A 23,653-nucleotide genomic window follows, 5' to 3' on the forward strand; every position below is an offset into this window, starting at 1 on the left:
TCCCTAAATTGTTTCCAAGACTAACTTAATTTCACTTTGAGATTCTTCAAGATAATCCTTGGTTCTCAAACATAGACATCGCATGGTAATGTTGCATCACTCTTTTGGTCATAATTTCCAATCATCTTTAATCAACTTGTTTATATTGTTCATAGCCTATTAGTCTTCCCTATTCTTTAATTCTGCTTGGTAGTTAGTTGAATTGTTTTAGCATAGTAAAGAGTTTGTTGATTGAAATATGTTTGACTTTGAGTTGACTTATTTTTGTTAATACATTCTTGTATTTTAAGAAATTGTGTGAATTCATTCCATGTGTGCAGAGTTTATGCTGTTCAATAATGTCAGAGCTCGTCTCACACCTTTCTATTTCGTCTCTGCTCTTACTGGCTCTTACTGGTGCAATGTGCAATCAATGAAGACTGGCTATCAGGCTGGTCCAATTTAGCCATGAAACCTCCCACACTAAAATGACAGTTGTTTCAGTTTCATTGTCCAACCCCTGTATATACTTTGTGAGAATATGATATTATACAACATAACTTACTTTCAATGTTGAAACTGAGACTTTTAAAGCAATTTCTTTTGACTCCATCTTCCTCCTGCCTTCCTATGGATGTGTGCACATTTGTGAGTATGAGTCGGTAAATGGGGCTCTGGTGTAAAGGACGTTGACTGGGTAATGTGACTAGAAAGGCACTACATAAGTTCAGTCCATTTTCAAAAGGCACTTTTATTCTGACAAACAAGCCTCATTGGAATGCTATTTTAAGTTATTGAATATGACTGTATACCTCTTCTATAGAGGTACTTTGAATTTGTACGGGAATTTCAAGTGACTTAGTAACACTTTCATTGGATTATTCTGAAAATGGACAACATACTGTGCAGCATAAATATTTGCTATGTGGTATATCAGTATGTTGATTATAATGTGTGGTAAATTATAACAATATAACACACAACATAATTGGTATGCTTTTCTTACCTAATTTAAACCCTTACTTAAACTATTTTTAAAAACAGTTAGTAATGTAGACCAAACTTTTTCACTGTATTGTTAATATTATTATTTACAATGTGCTTAGCTTTAGCTCTTACTGAGATGATGGTATGCCGTAATGTTGCTAATTTCTCCATCGGCACATCTTATACAGTCATGGCAGCATTGTAATGCTCGGTTTGAACAGCAGCAGATTGTCTTGACTATGTCTACATGCCTAAATCCATTGTTTGTATATATATATACAAACAATGGATTTAGGCATGTAGACATAGTCAAGACAATCTGCTGCTGTTCAAACCGAGCATTACAATGGGGAAGAAAGGTTATTTATGTGATTTCGAACGTGGCATGGTTGTTGGTACCAGACGGGCTGGTCTGAGTATTTCAGAAACTGCTGATATCCAGTGAGCGGCAGTTCTGTGGGCGCAAATGCCTTGTTGATGCCAGAGGTCAGAGGTGAATGGCCAGACTAGTTCGAGCTGATAGAAAGGCAACAGTAACTCAAATAACCACTCAATACAATCAAGACATGCAGAAGGGCAACTCTGAATGCACAACACGTCGAACCTTGAGGCAGATGGGCTACAGCAGCAGAAGACTACAGCGGGTGCCACTCCTGTCAGCTAGGGAAACTGATGCTACATTTCACACAGGCTCACCAAAATTGGACAATAGAAGATTGGAAAAACGTTGCCTGGTCTGATGAGTCTCGATTTCTGCTGCGACATTCAGATGGTAGGGTCAGAATTTTGCGTCAACAAGATGAAAGCATGGATCCATCCTGCCTTGTATCAACAGTTAATGCTGGTGGTGGTGGTTTAATGGTGTGTCGGATATTTTCTCGGCACACTTTGGGCCACTTAGTACCAATTGAGCATTGTGTCAACACCACAGCCTATCTGAGTATTGTTGCTGACCATGTCCATCCCTTTATGACCACAGTGTACCCATCTTTTGATGGTTACTTCCAGCAGGATAAAGCGCCATGTCATAAAGCACGAATCAAATGCGCCATGTCATAAAGCACGAATCATCTCAGACTGGTTTCTTGAACATGATGATGAGTTCACTGTACTCAAATGGCCTCCACGGTCACCAGATCTCAATCTAATAGAGCACCTTTGGGATGTGGTGGAACAGGAGATTCGCATCATGGATGTGCAGCCGACAAATATGCAGCATCTGTGTGATGCTTTCATGTCAATATGGACCAAACTCTCTGAGGAATATTTCTAGTACTTTGTTGAATCTATGCCACGAAGGATTAAGGCAGTTCTGAAGGCAAAAGGTGGTCTGACCCGGTACTAGCAAGGTGTACCTAAAGTAGTATATATATATATATATATATATATATATATATATATATATATATAGATAGATATATATAGATATATACAGTACAGACCAAACATTTGGACACACCTTCTCATTCAAAGAGTTTTCTTTATTGGTGACTTTACAGGTCCTTTACAGGTGACTACCTCTTGAAGCTTATCAACAGAATGCCAAGAGTGTGCGTAGCAGTAATCAAAGCAAAAGGTGGCTACTTTGAAGAACCTAGAATATAAGACATATTTTCAGTTGTTTCACACTTTTTTGTTCATTATATAATTCCACATGTGTTAATTCATAGTGTTGATGCCTTCATTGTGAAGCTACAAAATTCATACATTCATACAAGAAACCTCTTTGAATGAGAAGGTGTGTCCAAAAGTGTGGTCTGTACTGTATATGCTTGCAATAGGTACAATTATCAGGTAGCATAGAATACATTTTAACAGCACCCATTAAACAGTTTATATAGGGTACCATGTGAAATAATGGCCCTTTAAATGTTGAAGCTGCACCTAACCTCCAACTACACCACAGCTGTTCCCTGTGGTATGTTGGGCTGGATGTGGGTGCCACATTTGGGCCACATGTTCGCTGCTATTTGGGTTGACGATGGACTTGTAGCCTTTAACTTGAACATATCTATAATCTTCATTCAAACCTCTCCAAACAGCTGTTGCCTTTGTGTTATTTTGTTCATGTCTAATGTTGTGCAGACAAAAATACAAGCTATCCATTTGCATTTCTTTCCGTTAAATAGGCTAAATAACTGACAAAAAACATGAAGGCACATGCGATGCTAATTAGGTGCAACACATTCTTTGAAACATTAATATAATACAAAAAAACAACAGTCTCTATAGTGGTGCCAGCAAATCTGAGCTTACAATTTCAGTATATGCTCTTAAAAATTAACAACAAATCAGACTTGTGCTTTTAATTGAGAAATAATGTATTGCCTATGTCTATAAACTCTTTAAGACTTTTCACTTTTTTCTTAACAAAATGTATCATACATGTGAAATTAAACAATTTATTCATGATGAGACATTCAGAGTGATGCAAAAATAACTGCATATAAAGAATAATTAACACATTTACATTTTTATCCAGCTGTTTAAAATGCCTTTGCCACAAGAAAGGTTACTCTTCAGAATGCCTTTGGTGGCCCTTTCCCCATCATATTCTTTTTTGTATTTTTCTCTGGTTTGAGTAACATGATATAACATTTTGGAATAAAGATACAAATCAATAATCCGAAACTAGAGGCCAGAATAGCAAAGATTTCTACAGCAACACTGAAATTTCCAGGAGAGCTGACATACGCTGGAATAAAAGTGACCCATACAGCGCAGAATATCAGCATGCTGAAGGTGATGAATTTGGCTTCATTAAAATTATCAGGCAGCTTCCGAGCTAAAAAAGCAAAAATAAAACACAACATTGCAAGTAATCCTATATAACCAAGCACAGACCAGAAACCCACAGCTGAGCCCAGAGCACACTCTAGGATAATTTTTTCTTTGAATTCCTTAAAGTTTTTGTCAGGAAAAGGAGGAGAGGTCGTTAACCAGAGAATACAAATGATTACTTGAACAAGAGTGAAACCCAGAACGCTGAGTCTCTGCTGTGTAGCTCCAAACCATTTCATCATATTTCTCCCAGGAAGTGTAGCTTTAAACGCCATTAAAACTACCATTGTTTTCCCAAGAACACAAGAGAGACAGAGCACAAAGGTGATGCCAAAAGCTGTGTGACGGAGCATGCAGGACCAGTTTGAAGGCTGGCCGATGAACGTCAGAGAGCAGAGAAAACACAAAGCCAGAGAGAAAAGAAGCAGGAAGCTCAGCTCAGAGTTGTTTGCCCTGACAAGTGGAGTTTTTCTGTATCTGAAAAAAATTATTATCACAATAGCTGTTATGCATGTTCCAAATAAAGCTGCCATAGTGAGGAGTATCCCCATAATTTCTTCATATGATAGAAAAACAGCTTCCTTCATTACACAGGCATCTTGTCTCTTGTTTGGCCACAGTTCAGGGGGGCATCTCACACATGTGACAGCATCTGCAAATTTTATGAAGTTAAATATGGCATTAATGTTGTAGTTCATTCATTTATTTTGATTTAAAAGAAAATGCAAGTTTAACAAACTAGGAAAAGAATAAAGAAATGCGACATCTTCAAAACTGTAACAGTTTTTCAGCCATGGTGACTTGGGTTCCGAATAAACTTAAAATTTCATCAAACATCTTTTCCCTTTTTACTTTGTGAGAATATGATATTATACAACATAACTTACTTTCAATGTTGAAACTGAGACTTTTAAAGCAATTTCTTTTGACTCCATCTTCCTCCTGCCTTCCTATGGATGTGTGCACATTTGTGAGTATGAGTCGGTAAATGGGGCTCTGGTGTAAAGGACATTGACTGGGTAATGTGACTAGAAAGGCACTACATAAGTTCAGTCCATTTTCAAAAGGCACTTTTATTCTGACAAACAAGCCTCATTGGAATGCTATTTTAAGTTATTGAATATGACTGTATACCTCTTCTATAGAGGTACTTTGAATTTGTACGGGAATTTTAAGTGACTTAGTAACACTTTCATTGGATTATTCTGAAAATGGACAACATACTGTGTAGCATAAATATTTGCTATGTGGTATATCAGTATGTTGATTATAATGTGTGGTAAATTATAACAATATAACACACAACATAATTGGTATGCTTTTCTTACCTAATTTAAACCCTTACTTAAACTATTTTTAAAAACAGTTAGTAATGTAGACCAAACTTTTTCACTGTATTGTTAATATTATTATTTACAATGTGCTTAGCTTTAGCTCTTACTGAGATGATGGTATGTTTATTTAAACAAAAACAGGCTCAGTTACAGTCTTGTTCATGTGTAAGATGTGCAAAGTGGAATCTTTCAGCATTAAAGTCAATGCATGTAAGCAAATTTGATACCATTTGTTCAATATTAATGTTTTAAAATTTTGCAAAACGTTGTTCTATACCTGTAATGTTGCTAATTTCTCCATCAGCACATCTTATACAGTCATGGCAGCAAACAGGCTTTCCTTTCTGAAGAACCTTGCGTGTTCCTGGGCAACACTTCTCACTGCAGACCGACACAGGTACCTGCAAAAGCACCCTTAACAATATTATACATTGTTCTCACAGGTCTTTATGACTACTTTTAATATATACCAATGAAATATCATGTAACAATATTATTGACTTCAAACACCAAAAAAATATTCAATGATCAATTGTGATAGTTTATACCTTTGGTGAGCTCTGCGCCCAAAGTAAGGACTTATTTTGAAAACTTAGCTGTTCATCAAATGGTAATGATGCATCATAAACCCCAACTATGACAAAGTCCAAAGTGCCATTTTCTCTTGGCTGCCAGTGCATTACTTCGTACTTTGCTGCTGGATCTCCTTTCACATTAAAGTAAACCTCTTTTTCCTCTTTTGTTTTGAAGTGAATCTTTCGAATGTGCTGCAAAATCTAGAAAAACAGTTTTTGTTGAATATATGAGAGGATTAACATATTACATGTTTATTGGCTCAACAATATTTGTATCATTTATCTCAGCTTTTTGTAGGATGATGTATGTAAATGGAAAAACTATTATATTAATGTTACTCTCACCGTGAATGGATCTAGCTGCACATTGATGTTGCATGTTTTATCACATCCAAGAATATTATGCAGAGCATGAGCCACGGCATACACTCCTTTATAGACATTGTTAAATATGGGCATGAGTGACATGTCAGTGAAGGTGTTTTCCATTCCAGTCAGATCCTCATATCCAGTACATTCTTTATCATTTTCAGCTGGTTTCTCCTGCTTGAACTTGCAGCTAAATAATGTCTCCCAGAATTCTGTATACAAGTCATTATTTAAAGATTTGAGTGGCCTCACATCAAACATGAACTCTCTGAGACCACTCACATGTGCTTTAGGGATGGAAACACCTATCGCTCCATCCAGGATGTGATTCTTATCTGCTGCTGCAAACTGAGAATCAGAGATCCACCCTTCACTTCCCACCCACTGGTACCCAGTCAAGTTGTGGTTGGACAACTCATGTATAAGCACATCCATGTCCAAGTGAGCGACAAAGGCAATAATCACTTTTGATGTTGAAGCTTTTATAGTATTGATTATTTTTTGCATTTTTTCTGTTGAATCTGTTCTAAAGAAGGAAACAGAATATTCCAGACAAATGCCCAGCTGCTGTGCAGTTTCCGTGAATATAGCTATCCCATTATTTCCATAATCATCATTGCTTCTAACAGCTCCAACCCAAGTCCAACCAAAATGTTTGACCAAATGAGCCAGAGCTCTGCTCTGATAAAAATCACTGGGTACAGTTCTGAGGAAGGATGGATACTTGGTCTTATCACTGAGACAAGCACATGTGGCAAAGTGGCTGATCTACAAGAAAAGATTCAAAGTAAAGGTCATAATATTACTTCCATCTGAAACTGAATTTTAGTTCTACAAGATGTACCCACCAGTGGTATATGAAATGGCCCAATGAGAGTGGCAATTGCAGTGCTAGGAGAGGAAGAAGTTTCTCCCACTATGGCCTGCACATGTACAGGTTTGGTACATGGTTTGTCAGAGTTTAAAGACAGGCTTTCATTTCCATTGTTTAAGGCAAGAGCAACTTTTATGCTTCTGGGAATGGAACCACAAGTGTCATATATACTGTATCCAAGAGAAATACCTGGCAGTAGGTCTGTTCTGTTATTTATCTCTTCAATGGCATAAAGCATGGTTTGTGCAAATTGGATTTCTCTGAAATTCAAACTTGATTCAAACAGCATGAATAGATAGTTATAATATTTTCTCTGTCATAGAGACAGTAGTATTGTACATGAAGCATTCACTTATATTATCAAACAAAACAAAGGTAAAATATAAAAACAATTTGTATTAGATATAATTTACCTGATGCATTGCAGTGGCGTGGGTTTTTGTTCGTAAGTGTTCTCTACATTCTTCCAGCTGCTGTGAAAATAGAAGATTCCTCCCAGCTTTATGTCACCATCCTTGTATAGCTGAGGGATCTCAGGATCTCCTAGCTGCCTACATAACAGCTCCTCAGTCTGGGAGAAAGACACCATTAACAACAATTGTAAAAGTGCACACCCCAACTCAGGCCACCTCTGCATGAATGTCATGTCTGCAGAAGTCAAATCACCAGGTGGCATTTCATAAACGTTTACATAGATTAATACATGAAAAGATATTTATGGATCAGGACTACAAGGTGGAGAAAGGGGAGGAGGAATGTTAAAGTGCTTAGGTTCTCTTAAAAAAAAAAAAAAACTGAATATGTGTAATGGGGCAAGACTGTTTTTCTTATGAAAATATATTTATTTTAAATTCAATTTTAATCCATCAAAGTTTTTTTTTAAATAAATTTTTGGCACTAGTGGCCTTTATTTTCAAATTTTTGACAGTAGGTAGACAGGAAAGAGGGGGAGACATTCGGTAAATGACGCTGGGTCCAGGACTCGAACCCGGGACAGCTGCCATTTGAGGACTGTAGCCTCTGTATATGGTCGTGTGCTTTCACCCTTACACCACCAGCGCCACCCTTAATCCATCAAAGTTTAAAAAAAATGTGTCTTGTTCATTAACATATTTACTTATCCAATAACATATTAACAAAGTTCATTATTTTCAAATTCAATCAACGGTCATAGTAAAAAATAAAGCTACTTTAATTGCAGAGCCATAGCTGTCAGTACATCACATAAGATTATCTGTACATAGTTTTAGGCTTTATTTTATATTTTTCTTTTCTCTTGATTTACTCACTGATGCTTTACTTTGAGGTTTGATTTTTCATTACTCACTTTTAAGTATAAGAATTATTATTTTCATATTTTGTTTATAATTGCTTCATATTCTCAATTGCCCCTTTTTCTAGCTTGCAAAAAAGGCTGTCAGAATAATATCCTATTGTTGCTGATTCTTCTCCTGAATTGGTTTGTTTTCAAGCAAAGACTTCAGAGGAGGCACAGCAGAATGATTTTGCAAAAAGTTAACTATATTGGGAACTCATTTAGCAATCCAGTCACATTCACCCAGTTAGTATGTTACGCATCCTGTTCCTTTTGTTGTCTCTTAGCCACGAGCCATGCCACAGCTAAGCTTCAATTGCTGCACTGTGGCATACTCTAATCCTTGGCTCTTAATTATATCATTGCACACTCCTGAACACCAGGCCATGTCTGCTTAATCCAAGCACTTCGCCATGTAAATGATAAATGGACTTAATTTTTAAAGGGTTTTTCTAGTTACACTGACCACTCAAAGCACTTTACACCACTGCCACATTCACCCAATTGCACTCACAAATGCACACACATTCATGCACCAATATATAGATCAGTACTCAATTTGCCCATATGCACAGCAACATGTGGCAGGAGGAAGCTGAAGTCAAACCAAAACCTTTCTAGTTGAAAGTAAACTAACTATGCAGATGTCATCACTTTTTGTGCCATGACAACTGCATAAAAAATAAAAAATATAAACATAAAACATATTTACCAATGCTGAGAAATTAGGCTACAGACAAGATGCCTGGATTTTGAACAGTTAGCTTACGTTTCATTAATTTTATTTATTTTTTCAATTGCTAGACAGCTATTAATCTGCGGCAGGTTTCTACTCATCAGCCCATTATAATGTGTTACTTAAAAATAGCAAATGGTAAAAACAGACTTTTCTTTTTTATTTTCACTTAGTGCACAGCTTCCATTAAAAACATAACAAAATATATTTTCAAATGCAGAGATCATTTACATCTCTCGCTGTTCATCATTCCGATTTTGGCACAATTTTACATTATGACTAGGTATTGAAACAAACAAATTAAATATAAATTTGTAAATGTGTTTCTATCCACAAATATGGTATGGAAATGATTGCCAATATAAATAGGCAGTCTTTATCTCTGACGATTCTCTATTAGGAACAACAAAACCTGCCCCTTCTTCAGACAGGCTAAACAGGCTAAATTCTAAAACTGTAGGATTTGTTAACATGGTTTTGGTAAGTTCCAATCTGTAATTTTGGGGTGTACCTTGCCTTCAACATCTTTTCGAGAGGTTTTTGATGGTTTGATTAACTCATTTTCCCTGCCCATTCTGTCTGATAATCCGGGGGATTTATTTCTTCCTACAACAAATGCTGGGAAGTTGGCAACAGTCCAACGAACTTCAAACTTTTTTTTACTAAAATTGACAATGTCCTCATTGGGGAATGAAGCTACTTCAGACATAACAAAGGCATTAAGGCATTTTTCAGATACCTAGGGCACATCTGGCTAGTTCTTGACACAGTTAAATTAATATGGGCAAAAAGTGGCCTACACACAAAATGTGGGTTATAGCATGGGTTATACTTAATTACGGTTGGAGCAGAACTGTCCCAAACCAGCATTCAGTTTGTGTTATGGCAAAATATGTGTGGAAAAGAACACATCCCTATGAAATATTTGGGCACTGTTTAAGTGTTTTTATTTTCCTTTGGTACAATAACACATTTGAGTGCATACTGTCTCCCTCTTTCAAATGAAATAAAGCATTGACTGCCTGTCAATACAGAGAACAGAGAGTTTATGGCCTACTTTTTTCTAAAATGCAGCAACCATAAACAGTCTATATATCATGTGAAATAATGGTCCTGACTCAATCTAAATGTGGAAGCTGTACATAACCTCCAACTAGACTAAATGTTTTTCCACGTGGTATGTTGGGCTGAATGTAGGTGCCACATTTAGGCTACATGTTCACTGCTATCTGGGTTGACGATGGACTCATAGTCTTTAACTTGAACATATCTATAATCTTCATTCAAACCTTCACAAACAGCTGTTGCCTTTGTGTTATTTGGTTCATGTCCAGTGTTGTGCGGACAAAAATACAACATTACCCATTTGCATTTCTTTCCTTTAAATAGGCTAAAAAGCTGATGGAAATCTTGAAGGCACCTGTGATGCTAATTATGTGCAACACTTAATTTGAAACATGACTATAATACAAAAACTAGCAGTCTCTATAGTGGTGCAAACAAATCTGACCTTGCAATTTTAGTATATCATTATAAAAATAATCTTCAAATCGTTTCTTCTTAAGGTATCATGTGTTTATCACTTACAGACCGCTGCTTTTAACTGAATCACTTTTCATGAAAAATAAAGTATTGCCTATGTCTATGAACTTTTTTATACTTTCCAAATTTTCTTTACAAAATGTAGCATATTAATTCAAACAATTTATTCATGATGAGACATTCAGAGTGATGCAAAAATAACTGCATATAAAGAATAATTAACACATTTACATTTTTATCCAGCTGTTTAAAATGCCTTTGCCACAAGAAAGGTTACTCTTCAGAATGCCTTTGGTGGCCCTTTCCCCATCATATTCTTTTTTGTATTTTTCTCCGGTTTGAGTAACATGATATAACATTTTGGAATAAAGATACAAATCAACAATCCGAAACTAGAGGCCAGAATAGCAAAGATTTCTACAGCAACACTGAAATTTCCAGGAGAGCTGACATACGCTGGAATAAAAGTGATCCATACAGCACAGAATATCAGCATGCTGAAGGTGATGAATTTGGCTTCATTAAAATTATCAGGCAGCTTCCGAGCTAAAAAAGCAAAAATAAAACACAACATTGCAAGTAATCCTATATAACCAAGCACAGACCAGAAACCCACAGCTGAGCCCAGAGCACACTCTAGGATAATTTTTTCTTTGAATTCCTTAAAGTTTTTGTCGGGAAAAGGAGGAGAGATCGTTAACCAGAGAATACAAATGATTACTTGAACAAGAGTGAAACCCAGAACGCTGAGTCTCTGCTGTGTAGCTCCAAACCATTTCATCATATTTCTCCCAGGAAGTGTAGCTTTAAACGCCATTAAAACTACCATTGTTTTCCCAAGAACACAAGAGAGACAGAGCACAAAGGTGATGCCAAAAGCTGTGTGACGGAGCATGCAGGACCAGTTTGAAGGCTGGCCGATGAACGTCAGAGAGCAGAGAAAACACAAAGCCAGAGAGAAAAGAAGCAGGAAGCTCAGCTCAGAGTTGTTTGCCCTGACAAGTGGAGTTTTTCTGTATCTGAAAAAAATTATTATCACAATAGCTGTTATGCATGTTCCAAATAAAGCTGCCGTAGTGAGGAGTATCCCCATAATTTCTTCATATGATAGAAAAACAGCTTCCTTCATTACACAGGCATCTTGTCTCTTGTTTGGCCACAGTTCAGGGGGGCATCTCACACATGTGACAGCATCTGCAAATTTTATGAAGTTAAATATGGCATTAATGTTGTAGTTCATTCATTTATTTTGATTTAAAAGAAAATACAAGTTTAACAAACTAGGAAAAGAATAAAGAAATGCGACATCTTCAAAACTGTAACAGTTTTTCAGCCATGGTGACTTGGGTTCTGAATAAACTTAAAATTTCATCAAACATCTTTTCCCTTTTCACTTTGTAAGAAAATTATATTATACAACATAACTTACTTTCGATGTTGGAATTGAGAGTTTTAAAACAATTTATTTTTACAGAAAACATTGGAATTTTCTTATGTTTAATACCGGGCGACTGACTTAATTGGAAGAGCAGTAGTCTTGCAACCTGACAATTGTGGGTTTGTTTCCAGCTTCCTCCTGCCACATGTTGATGTGACCCTTGGCAAGGCACTTTACCCCAAGTTGCCTACTGATCTGCGTTGGGTATATGAATGTGTGCACATTTGTGACTGTGATTGGATAAATGGAGTTCTGGTGTAAAGGGTGTTGACTGCGTGATATGACTAGAAAAGCACTGAATAAATTAAGTCCATTTAACATTTTCAAAAGTCACTGTGTGACTCAACAACACGTTTATTGGATTATTCTGATAATTGACAACATACCATATAACATAAATATTTGTTATGTGTTATATCAGTATGGTGATTCTAACATGTATAGTAAATTACAACAATACAACACACATCATAATTAAACTCTCTCAGGAAGAGTTTTAGCACTCCCTGAGAGGGTTTAGTTACACTTTTCAAAGTTTAAGATGTGCAAATTAAAATTTTTGAGTACTGAAGTCAATGTATTTGAGTAAATTTAATACATTTGCCTTTGCTAAATGGGTTTTCTGTTTGTTACACTTAGGCCCAAATCCAGTCTTTAATCAATATTAATGTTTTTAATTTTTGCAAATCGTTGTCTTATACCTGTGATGTTGCTAATTTCTCCATCGGCACATCTTATACAGTCATGGCAGCAAACAGGCTTTCCTTTCTGAAGAACCTTGCGTGTTCCTGGGGGACACTTCTCACTGCAAACCGACACAGGTACCTGCAAAAGGAGCCTTAACAGTATTATACATTGTTCTCACAGGTCTTTATAACTACTTTTCATATATAACAGTAAAATATATTGTAACAATATTATCTACTTCAAACACTAAAAAATATTCAATGTTTAAATGTGATAGTTTATACCTTTGGTGAGCTCTGCGCCCAAAGTAGGGACTTATTTTGAAGACTTAGCTGTTTATCAAATGGTAATGATGCATCATAAACACCAACTATGACAAAGTCCACAACACCATTTTCTCTTGGCTGCCAGTGTATCACGTCATACTTTGCTGCTGGATCTCCTTTCTCATTAAAGTAAACCTCTTCTCCCTCCTTTGTTTTGAAGTGACTCTTTCGAATGTGCTGCAAAATCTAGAAAAGGAGTTTTTGTTGCATATATGAGAGGATTAACATATTACATGTTTATTGGCTCAACAATATTTGCCTGTATCATTTATCTCTGCTTTTTTTAAGATGATGTTTGTAAATGGAAAAACTCTTATATTAATGTTACTCTCACCGTGAATGGATCTAGCTGCACATTGATGTTGCATGTTTTATCACATCCAAGAATATTATGCAGAGCATGAGCCACGGCATACACTCCTTTATAGACATTGTTAAATATGGGCATGAGTGACATGTCAGTGAAGGTGTTTTCCATTCCAGTCAGATCCTCATATCCAGTACATTCTTTATCATTTTCCGCTGGTTTCTCCTGCTTGAACTTGCAGCTAAATAATGTCTCCCAGAATTCTGTATACAAGTCATTATTTAAAGATTTGAGTGGCCTCACATCAAACATGAACTCTCTGAGACCACTCACATGTGCTGTAGAAATAGAAACACCTATCGCTCCATCCAGGATGTGATTCTTATCTGCTGCTGCAAACTGAGAATCAGAGATCCACCCTTCACTTCCCACCCACTGGTACCCAGTCAAGTTGTGGTTGGACAACTCATGTATAAGCACATCCATGTCCAAGTGAGCGACAAAGGCAATAATCACTTTTGATGTTGACGCTTTTATAGTATTGATTATTTTTTGCATTTTTTCTGTAGAATCTGTTCTAAAGAAGGAAACAGAATATTCCAGACAAATGCCCAGCTGCTGTGCAGTTTCCGTGAATATAGCTATCCCATTATTTCCATAATCGTCATTGGTTCTAACAGCTCCAACCCAAGTCCAACCAAAATGTTTGACCAAATAAGCCAGAGCTCTGCTCTGATAGTAGTCACTGGGTACAGTTCTGAGGAAGGATGGATACTTGGTCTTATCACTGAGACAAGCACATGTGGCAAAGTGACTGATCTACAAGAAAATATTCAAAGTAAAGGTCATAATATTACTTCCATCTGAAACTGAATTTTAGTTCTACAAGATGTACCCACCAGTGGTATATGAAATGGCCCAATGAGAGTGGCAATTGCAGTGCTAGGAGAGGAAGACGTTTCTCCCACTATGGCCTGCACATGTACAGGTTTGGTACATGGTTTGTCAGAGTTTAAAGACAGGCTTTCATTTCCATTGTTTAAGGCAAGAGCAACTTTTATGCTTCTGGGAATGGAACCACAAGTGTCATATATACTGTATCCAAGAGAAATACCTGGCAGTAGGTCTGTTCTGTTATTTATCTCTTCAATGGCATAAAGCATGGTTTGAGCATATTGGATTTCTCTGAAATTGAAACTTGATTCAAACAGCATGAATAGATAGCTATAATATTTTCTCTGTCATAGAGACAGTAGTATTGTACATGAAGCATTCACTTACATTATCAAACAAAACTAAGGTAAAATATAAAAACAATATGTATTAGATATCATTTACCTGATGCATTGCAGTGGCGTGGGTTTTTGTTCGTAAGTGTTCTCTACATTCTTCCAGCTGCTGTGAAAGTAGAAGATTCCTCCCAGCTTTATGTCACCATCCTTGTATAGCTGAGGGATCTCAGGATCTCCTAGCTGCCTACATAATGGCTCTTCAGTCTGGGAGAAAGACACCATTAACAACAATTGTAAAAGTGCACACCCCAACTCAGGCCACCTCTGCATGAATGTCATGTCTGCAGAAGTCAAATCACCAGGTGGCATTTCATAAACGTTTACATAGATTAATACATGAAAAGATATTTATGGATCAGGACTACAAGGTGGAGAAAGGGGAGGAGGAATGTTAAAGTGCTTAGGTTTTCTTAAATAAAAAAAACTGAATATATGTAATGGGGCAAGACTGTTTTTCTTATGAAAATATATTTATTTTAAATTCAATTTTAATCCATCAAAGTTTAAAAAAATATGTCTTGTTCTTTAACATATTCACTTATCCAATAACATATTTAGAAAGTTCATTATTTTCAAATTCAGTCAACAATAATAGTAAAAAATGAATAATGATTTAATTGTTGGGCCATAGCTGTCAGTACATCACATAAAATCATTAGTTCATAGTTTTAGGCTTTATTTTATATTTTTCTTTTCTTTGATTTAGTCACTGATGCTTTACTTTGAGTTTTGGTTTTTCATTACTCACTTTTAAGTATAAGAATTATTATTTTCATATTTTGTTTATAATTGCTTCATATTCTCAATTGCCCCTTTTTCTAGCTTGCAAAAAAGGCTGTTGTTGCTGATTCTTCTCCTGAATTGGTTTGTTTTCAAGCAAAGACTTCAGAGGGCCCAGGCACAGCAGAATGATTTTGCAAAAAGTTAACTATATTGGGAACTCATTTAGCAATCCAGTCACATTCACCCAGTTAGTATGTTACGCATCCTATTCCTTTTGTTGTCTCTTAGCCACAAGCCATGCCATAGTTAAGCTTCAATTGCTGCACTGTGGCATACTCTAATCCTTGGCTCTTTACTATAGTCATTTTTAAAAACTTAGAATATATGTTCCAATGAGGATTGTTTGATATATTAAAAGTGCTTTTTTTAAAAATAACATTTGAGCATTTATAAAACACATTTTTAAACAGCCCAAACTTCTGTATTAAAATAATTTTAGTTTTTTTTATTGGTCTGATGTAACATTCAAACCCTAAATGTTGTATTTTCATCAGCAGAAAATCCTCATAATTAACAAAAATAAAGGCTAGTTTGTGCGCAGTTAATCTTTACAATGTGTTTCACTTAGTGAGCTAAATTACTTAACTAAATGAAATGTTCAACTAATTCATGAAAGAGTCTGTATAGACTGCTGGAAATAGGCACTAGCTCCCCTGCGACCCATTATGGAAGAAGTGGGTATAGAAAATAGATGGATGGATCTGTATTTCATTGCACACTCCTGAACAGCAGGCCATGTTTTGCTAGATCCAAGCACCTCGCCATGTAAATGATAAATGATATGCTGGGTTTTTATAGCCTTTTTCTAGTTACACTGACTACTAAAAACACTTTACACTTGAGCCACACTAGTCACATTCACAAATGGATACACAATTCATGCACCAATATTGCAATCAGTAGGCAACCTGGAATTAAGTGCCTTGCCCAGGAGCACATTCACGTGTGGCATGAGGACGCTGGAGTCAAACCCACAACTTTCAGGTTGCAAGACGAATATTCTGCCCACTGAACCACAGTTGCCTACATATTCCTTCCACAGTTCTAGCCTGAGTCCAGCTGTGAAAAAGTAAAGATCCAGCCTCCAGCTGTACTCCAGATAGTTGTGGTGGCAATCAAAGCCATTATGGCCTGTGATGTTAAAATTTTAATTGCTTGTGTCCTTCTGAGTTGACGATCTGTCTAAAATGATAATGGCTTCCACCTTCCTTCCTGCTCCCTCCTGTTGGTCACCCCCACTGCATTTACAAGCTAAAGGGAAATGTTTATCACAGAGGAGTCGAGATGTTTGCGTGAAAGTTAGGTTGATTGTCACCTCTGCTCTTCCTAGACGGGGGTGCCAGGCCACATGGGGTTTTTGCTAAGTTGATAAAAAGCCTTTGTCTCATTGGATTTTGGTATCGACTCTGCTCAGTAATACGTCTGATGCTGAAACACCTGTCTCCTTTATAAGGCTAAATTAATAAAGCTGATTGAATGGTTATCATCGTTCTCTTTCTTTAGAAAATAAAAATTTTCTTCAACAGTCGCTTCCTTGAACCTAGTCTATGGGGGGTTTCCTATGAACCGGTTCCTGTGCTACACTGGCGCTAGTGCATGCTTAAAATCAGCTATTTTGTGTTATCAGCCCTGTAGCTGTGCTGGGTTAGGCGCCCATAAATATGTAATCTCTTGACGCTATTAACAAAAATAACCACTTTTGTCAGGCGCTCCAGGCAGTCTAACGGAGAGCAACCACCAATGAAAACATAATGAGCAGCAAATAAATCTCAGGTTAGTGTTATTTTTGGTTTTGATTGATTTAGGTCACCAAACATTTAAAACACTGAACCTTCATCTTGAAAAGAAAAGTTGAATGAGAGCTGGAATACCATGAGGTCACTGTTTCTTTTGTTCACTCTGTTTAGTTTGGTATCACCCATCACAGAGTTTAAGTTGGTTAATGTCTGCAGAAGGATGCATGTAGAGACAATATTTTCAGCATTCAGTTAATTCATGCTAAACTGTGTGCTAGAGCTGAAATCATCCACAAGAATACAGAATACAACAGTGAGAGGATCAAATATTTTCTGGATGAGACTTTTATAGTGGCATAATGACATAGCTCCAAGCTGGTTCTCTGGCTGTGGAAATCCAAGCCGATTCTATTGTAGAACCAGTTAAGAACTGGCTCTGTCACCGGCTATGGTTAAGCTATGAAACCACTTTGGTGGAAAAACCTTATACTGGGAGAACCTGCCTCAAATGGGCTCTATAAAAGCCCCTCCTCCAAGTCAAGGTCTATTTCTGTGAGGTACAATGACCCTCAACCAAATTAAGTTTATGCTTTTGCTCAATACTCTGGGGGAGAATCTTCTATAATATTAATTTCAGAGATAATCTGTACTGTTAAAAATATAATCCAGTTGTCAATATCTTTCACTTTTACAAATCTAATTTTGATTATTGTATTTTAGCATTGAGTCATTGGCTGCAAATCTTTTGACAGTGCATATTTATACTTCCAATGCTGAGATGTATGGCACCTCTGTTCTGCTAATATGATAAGGAAAACCGTCAACATGAGAAATTATCGCATAATTGTTATCAATTTTAATGAAATAATGTATGCTTGGGCCTGTCTTTCCGTGTTTAACCCAGTCTTTCTCCTAGACATAGCTATTGACTGAGCTATTCAGCCAATAGCTCAGCCAATAGCGGCTAATATGCTCTATTTCATTCTAATGACCGGAAAACTGACTTAGAGTTAACAGTTGTGTTTATCTCCTATATGAAGCCACCAAAGGAACAATGACTGCCATAAACTTTTTACTTTTCTTTCACATAGAAAGTACTCCTGGATCAGTACTTTTGTGTTTCTTTGTTTTGTGTGTCTGCTTTGTCTTATCAAACACCCAGTTTGATAAATAGGATCAATTTGCAATGTATATACTTTTGGGAAGTGCCTTGAGACAACATGTGTTGTGAATTGGCGCTATATAAATAAAACTGAATTGAATACTTGACTTGGAAATTCTCTGTATGATTGGACTGAATTGGCTTTTTTGTAAAGTGCCTTGAGACAACATACAGGGGTTGGACAATGAAACTGAAACACCTGGTTTTAGACCACAATAATTTATTAGTATGGTGTAGGGCCTCCTTTTGCAGCCAATACAGCATCAATTCGTCTTGGGAATGACATATTCAAGTCCTGCACAGTGGTCAGAGGGATTTTAAGCCATTCTTCTTGCAGGATAGTGGCCAGGTCACTACGTGATACCGGTGGAGGAAAACGTTTCCTGACTCGCTCCTCCAAAACATCCCAGCATCAATAGACATCAATTGTATGATTTTGTTTAAACAGACATCTTAAAGGGCTTTCAGTATCCCTTTACTCATCAAGTATTTCTTTGTATTGTATTGTGGTTTAAACAAAATGATGTAACACTTAGGCAAAAAAATACAAAACAGCATTCCATAACTTGAAGCCAGAATAGCAAATATTTCCACAACAACAGTGAATTTTCCAGGAGAGCTGACATAAGCTGGGATAAAGGTGATCCACACGGCACAGAATATCAGCATGCTGAAAGTGATAAACCTAGCTTCATTGAAATTGTCGGGGAGCTTTCTGGCTAAGAAGGCCAATCCAAAGCATAACGTAGCTAAAATTCCTATATATCCCAATACAGCCCAGAAGCCTAGAGGTGATCCAAGTGCACACTCTAATATGACCTTATCACTGTAATATTTAGTGTTTTTGAACGGATGGGGAGGATTGATTGCCAGCCATATCAAACAAATCAAAACCTGTAGAAGAGTGAGAGCTAAAACACTGATTCTCTGCTGTGTAGGCCCAAACCATTTCATCATATTGTTGCCAGGAACTGTGGCCTGAAATGCCAACAAAACCACAGTTGTTTTCCCCAGAATACAGGACACACAGATGACAAAGGTAATCCCAAAAGCTGTGTGCCGTAGCATGCAGGACCAATCAGAGGGCCGGCCGATGAAGGTCAGAGAGCACAGGAAGCATAAACTCAAGGAGAACAGCAGCACGAAACTCAATTCAGAGTTGTTGGCTCTGACAATTGGCGTGTGCTTTTGGCAGAAAAATATCAGGCTTACACCCACTGTTGAGAATGCACCAAGCAAAGATAGGGTGACCATCATTATACCCATTAACTCTGTAAAGCTGAGGAACTCGACTGATTTTAAGTAACAGTGGTTCCTCTCTCCATTGGACTTGTACTCAGGATGGCATTTTCCACATTTCACAGCATCTGAAAGGATAAATACATTTAAGCTGTACAGGGAACATATTTTAAAATGCACCAGTAAAGTGCTGGCACTAATTTTGCCCAGCAGATACACGATGAGCACCAGGGTAAAGGCTACAAATCCAGCCGCCTCACTTGTGCTGTTGCTGAACTCCCCCTCAGCACAGGCGATGCAATCAAAGCAGCAGATGGGTTTGCCTTTAACGAATGCCCGACGAGAACCGGGCAAACAGCTGTCACTGCAGATGGATCGTGGCACCTGAATCACAGAGACAAGACTTAAAAATCACATATGATCACATTCCATGGACTCAGCAGTAAATTAATGTATGCAATAGTTTTCTTAAATAAAACCTGGCTAGAAATGTGTACGGTTTAAAAAAAATGAACTCTGCATTGAATAGAGAGTCTAAATTGACTCACCTCATTACTTTCTCCTGCCCAGATGGCTCTCACTCCGGCTTTCATCTTAAATTGCTGACCTTCAGGCCAGGAGGCATCATAATAACCAATAGTTTCAAACTGTATGTACCCTGTGTTATCCAGCTGCCAGTTCACCAGTGCATAACGTGCCACAGGGTCACCAGACTCATCAAAGACAACCTTTTCACCAGTTTTAGTTGTGAAATTTACCTGTGTTAAGTAATGCAACACCTACAAGGGAAAAACAAGTTAGTATTTCATAATTATTTCATCACAGCAGTTTTGATTCAAGCATATTGTTCTTGTTTCATGTTTACCTGCCATGGCTGAATATTTTGCCTGTCAGCACAAGTATTGTTCTCAAAAGGCCCATGTCCATCTTTGCAGTTAAATAGCATACTCAAAGCATGAGCAACAGCATATATGGCTTTGTAAACATTATTCATCAGGCTGGCATCTGAAACATCAGTAAGTCGAGTTTTCACATCCCGCAGAGTCTCTGTTCCACTACAGACTGTAACATAATCATGTGGGTAAATCCCTCTTTCTGGCAACAAGGTGCAGTGAAATATTGTTTCCCACAACTCAACAAGTCCCTGATTTCCTGGTGTGGTAGATGGTCTGCTGTTGGTGAGAAACTCCTGCAGTCCAGGGATATAAGCATTCAGTGCTGCAAAGCCCACTGCCCCCTGAACCACAGCATAGTTTGCTGGGGAGGCAAAATAACGATATGTAATCCACCCTTCACTTCCTACCCACTGTAGGCCTGTCACATTCTGAGCATACAGCTCTTCCATGAGTACATCAAGATCTGTAGCATCAGCAAAGGCAACTATTACCTTAGAGGTGGATTTTCTTATAATATCCACTACTTCCAGAAATGCCTTTCTGGGATCAGTTCGGTAAATGGCAACTGAATACTCAATACACACACCTTCCTTCTTTGCTGCTTCTAGGAAGCTGGCCATTCCACTATTTCCATAGTCATTATTAGTTCGGATTGCTCCTACCCAAGTCCAGCCAAAATGTTTCACAAGTTTTGCCAGTGCTTTGCTTTGATGAATGTCACTTGGTATGGTTCGAAAGAAAGATGGATAGATTCTCCTGTCGCTAAGACATGCACAAGTGGCTGAATGACTGATCTAAAAAGATAAATAGCCTATTAATGTCACATTACAACTGAAATTATTTTTTTTCATTTTAGTAGTCAGAATGCATGAATGCCCATGCCACTCACCACAGGTATATTGAAGGGTCCCAGTGTACGTGCTATACCTATTGTAGAGGTGGAAGTGGTGTCCCCAATGACAGCATACACACTGGAGAGGTTGTTACACAAGCCTTCTCTGTTTTCATATGGATTCATTAGATTTAGTGATGACCTGATAGATAGAGGTACGCTGGGGCAGGAGTCAAAGATTCTATAACCAAGTGTCACATCTGGCAACAATTCATTGCTATTGTTGATTTCATCTATGACAAACATCATGGTGAGTGCATACTGAAGCTCACCTATTTCCAGTCTGAAAAGAAAGAAACATGAAATGTGAAAAATACATGATGATAAAAGATTGACACTTAAAAGGATAAACAAGCACCACAAAAGAGGTGTTTTTCAACACTGTCTTACCCTTTACACTGGATTGCTCCAGGGTTGGTCGTGAGTGCTGGACTGACTGTGACTGGGTTCTGGTGGAAGGAGAAAATGCCTCCGATGATGATATCTCCCTCCTTAGAAAACTGAGACAGTTCTTTCGTCCCGTATATTTGACACATGGGGTTTTCCCCTCTTACGTCCATGAGTAAGAAAAATAGCATGTCTACAATAAACTGCATAATTCCTCCCCTGAGTACTTAGCACACAAATCCCAAGCAATAGCACAGCTCGGGTCTGACCATTTTATAGATTTTTTCATCATAAATCAATGGGGGATGTATGAGATGTTTTTGCATATTTTCTTGGTCTCCACCAATGACATTGCTTGTTTTGGGACTGACAGGGTAGCAGACCATGAAGTCCTATAATTTCTCCTGCAAATGTTGTTTACTTAGTTTTATCATAAATACATACTTTTAACAATACAACAGGATGTCTAAATTCTGTTTTGTAAATCAAACGTTTCTACATTAGCTGTCATGTTTTAATCAACAGAACAAAAGCATTCAATACATGTTTCTTCATTTGGTTTAAAGTACTTTCACTTTTTCAGTGAAGTATTGCAGATGTATAAAAAAAAAAACATTTAGTACCTTTCTGGAAAATTTCTAGCTATTATTTGTTGATTTGACAAAATACTAGCAATTTTCTTTTCTTGTATTTTCAGTATAGTAAGCATTTTCTTGCCAATTAAGTAAAGATGGACAATCGAAATGCTAAAGTTAAAAAAAAGGGACTGCATGAATGTTCAGTCATGCCACAAATTATGTGACATTTCCACAACAGGCTTTGATATAGAAATTTGTGAATGTACAAAATCAAAAGCTAATTTCTGAAGAGAGCTTGTAAAACTAAACATAAGTAAAACTTAAATTTTGCATTGCTGCAAATGTCATTTGTACTGGGTTCTCCTAAAGCTATCTAGCCACAGAAATATAATAGAGCTCACTGAAATAACTTGTGTTACGTTGTTCCTACGCCAAAATTAGTCACACAAAGTAGTTTGTTTGTTCTGTTGCTCATTCAGTTAAATTTGTTCACCTGCTAGTAAACGTTTCTCAAAGGCAGTCTACCTTGGGCAGTTTCTACCACAGGTAAGATGCTAACTTCTGATAACAACCATAGAAACAGACTCCAAAACCTACAAACTGAACTATAAGTGTTTGTACTACACACACACAAACAAACACATAGAAAGATATAGATATAAAGCATTCACACATTACATTTATCATCAAATAACACCTCTACCTTCTAGGGGAAAAGAATATATGAATAAAACCTACTTAGTAGGTAGTATATATTTACACCAAGTATTATTTTAGACTTCAAATTCAGTTATAATAAACATAGTATAGTGATGCCATAATTTAGTTTATTTGCTTTAGATCAAGTTTTATATACATGTGTTGCACCTTATCAAATTTTGTGACTTCACAAATTACATAAAAGAAGATATCTTACTGAAAAATGATTTATGCCACTGCTGCAGAAATATATGTATAAATTAGATGGGTGTCAATTAGGATTTTTTGCCCCCAATAGCGTTCCGAGCCATTTTAGGAACAGGCATTTGCCAAAAGTGATTTTTATACTTTAACAAAAATAAATGCCATAGAGCCATAAAGGCAAAGTAACATCAACAGGCATTGGGAGTTGAGTTTCAAGGGACTCTGATCAGAAATTTTTTAATTCTTTGATTGGGACCACTGCATTAAACTTGGATCAGATAGGAACATCCACAATATACGGATATTGCTTATTACCATCTTTGTTAAATGTGCTGTAATAAATAAATACATTCTTTGGTATTGCTTATCCATCTCAGGTGTTTGACCATTATTCCGGCTGTTCTATGTAGGCATACCAACACGTAAATCAACAAGTAATGATTGAAAAGAAAAAGTATGCAACTTTACTATTTCCAAAAAAAATATTAAAAATAAAAAAAGCACTAGAGATTATAACTGTATTTTTCCCTCTGAT

At 37.0% G+C, this 23,653-nt stretch overlaps 3 protein-coding genes across 4 annotated transcripts; all 3 read right to left on the reverse strand.

Annotated features, from left to right (window-relative positions):
• Nucleotides 1-3,485: 3,485 nt before the first annotated feature.
• LOC124884340 (extracellular calcium-sensing receptor-like) lies at nt 3,486-7,503 on the reverse strand. The gene is made up of 6 exons (XM_047392218.1): nt 7,313-7,503; nt 6,874-7,171; nt 6,002-6,793; nt 5,630-5,857; nt 5,359-5,482; nt 3,486-4,399 (listed from the first exon to the last, which is right to left on the reverse strand). The coding sequence occupies exons 1-6, from the start codon at nt 7,486-7,488 to the stop codon at nt 3,486-3,488; spliced, it is 2,532 nt and encodes an 843-aa protein (XP_047248174.1). The 5' UTR covers nt 7,489-7,503.
• Nucleotides 7,504-10,772: 3,269 nt separating this feature from the next.
• Nucleotides 10,773-14,803, reverse strand: LOC124884316 (extracellular calcium-sensing receptor-like). Of its 2 annotated transcripts, none has more exons than XM_047392179.1 (6): nt 14,589-14,803; nt 14,150-14,435; nt 13,278-14,069; nt 12,902-13,129; nt 12,632-12,755; nt 10,773-11,686 (listed from the first exon to the last, which is right to left on the reverse strand). In XM_047392179.1, the coding sequence occupies exons 1-6, from the start codon at nt 14,762-14,764 to the stop codon at nt 10,773-10,775; spliced, it is 2,520 nt and encodes an 839-aa protein (XP_047248135.1). In that variant the 5' UTR covers nt 14,765-14,803. The 2 variants fall into 2 exon arrangements, with proteins under 2 accessions (XP_047248135.1, XP_047248136.1); XM_047392180.1 differs by having other exon boundaries at nt 14,150-14,447; nt 14,589-14,779.
• Nucleotides 14,804-18,572: 3,769 nt separating this feature from the next.
• LOC124884398 (extracellular calcium-sensing receptor-like) lies at nt 18,573-21,514 on the reverse strand. Its single transcript, XM_047392306.1, has 5 exons — nt 21,248-21,514; nt 20,328-21,152; nt 20,011-20,241; nt 19,723-19,846; nt 18,573-19,590 (listed from the first exon to the last, which is right to left on the reverse strand). Exons 1-5 carry the CDS (start codon nt 21,497-21,499, stop codon nt 18,677-18,679), a joined length of 2,346 nt encoding a protein of 781 aa, XP_047248262.1. The 5' UTR covers nt 21,500-21,514; the 3' UTR covers nt 18,573-18,676.
• Nucleotides 21,515-23,653: the final 2,139 nt, after the last annotated feature.

Source organism: Girardinichthys multiradiatus, chromosome 18 (genome assembly GCF_021462225.1).
Source record: "Girardinichthys multiradiatus isolate DD_20200921_A chromosome 18, DD_fGirMul_XY1, whole genome shotgun sequence".
Lineage (NCBI taxonomy): Eukaryota > Metazoa > Chordata > Actinopteri > Cyprinodontiformes > Goodeidae > Girardinichthys > Girardinichthys multiradiatus.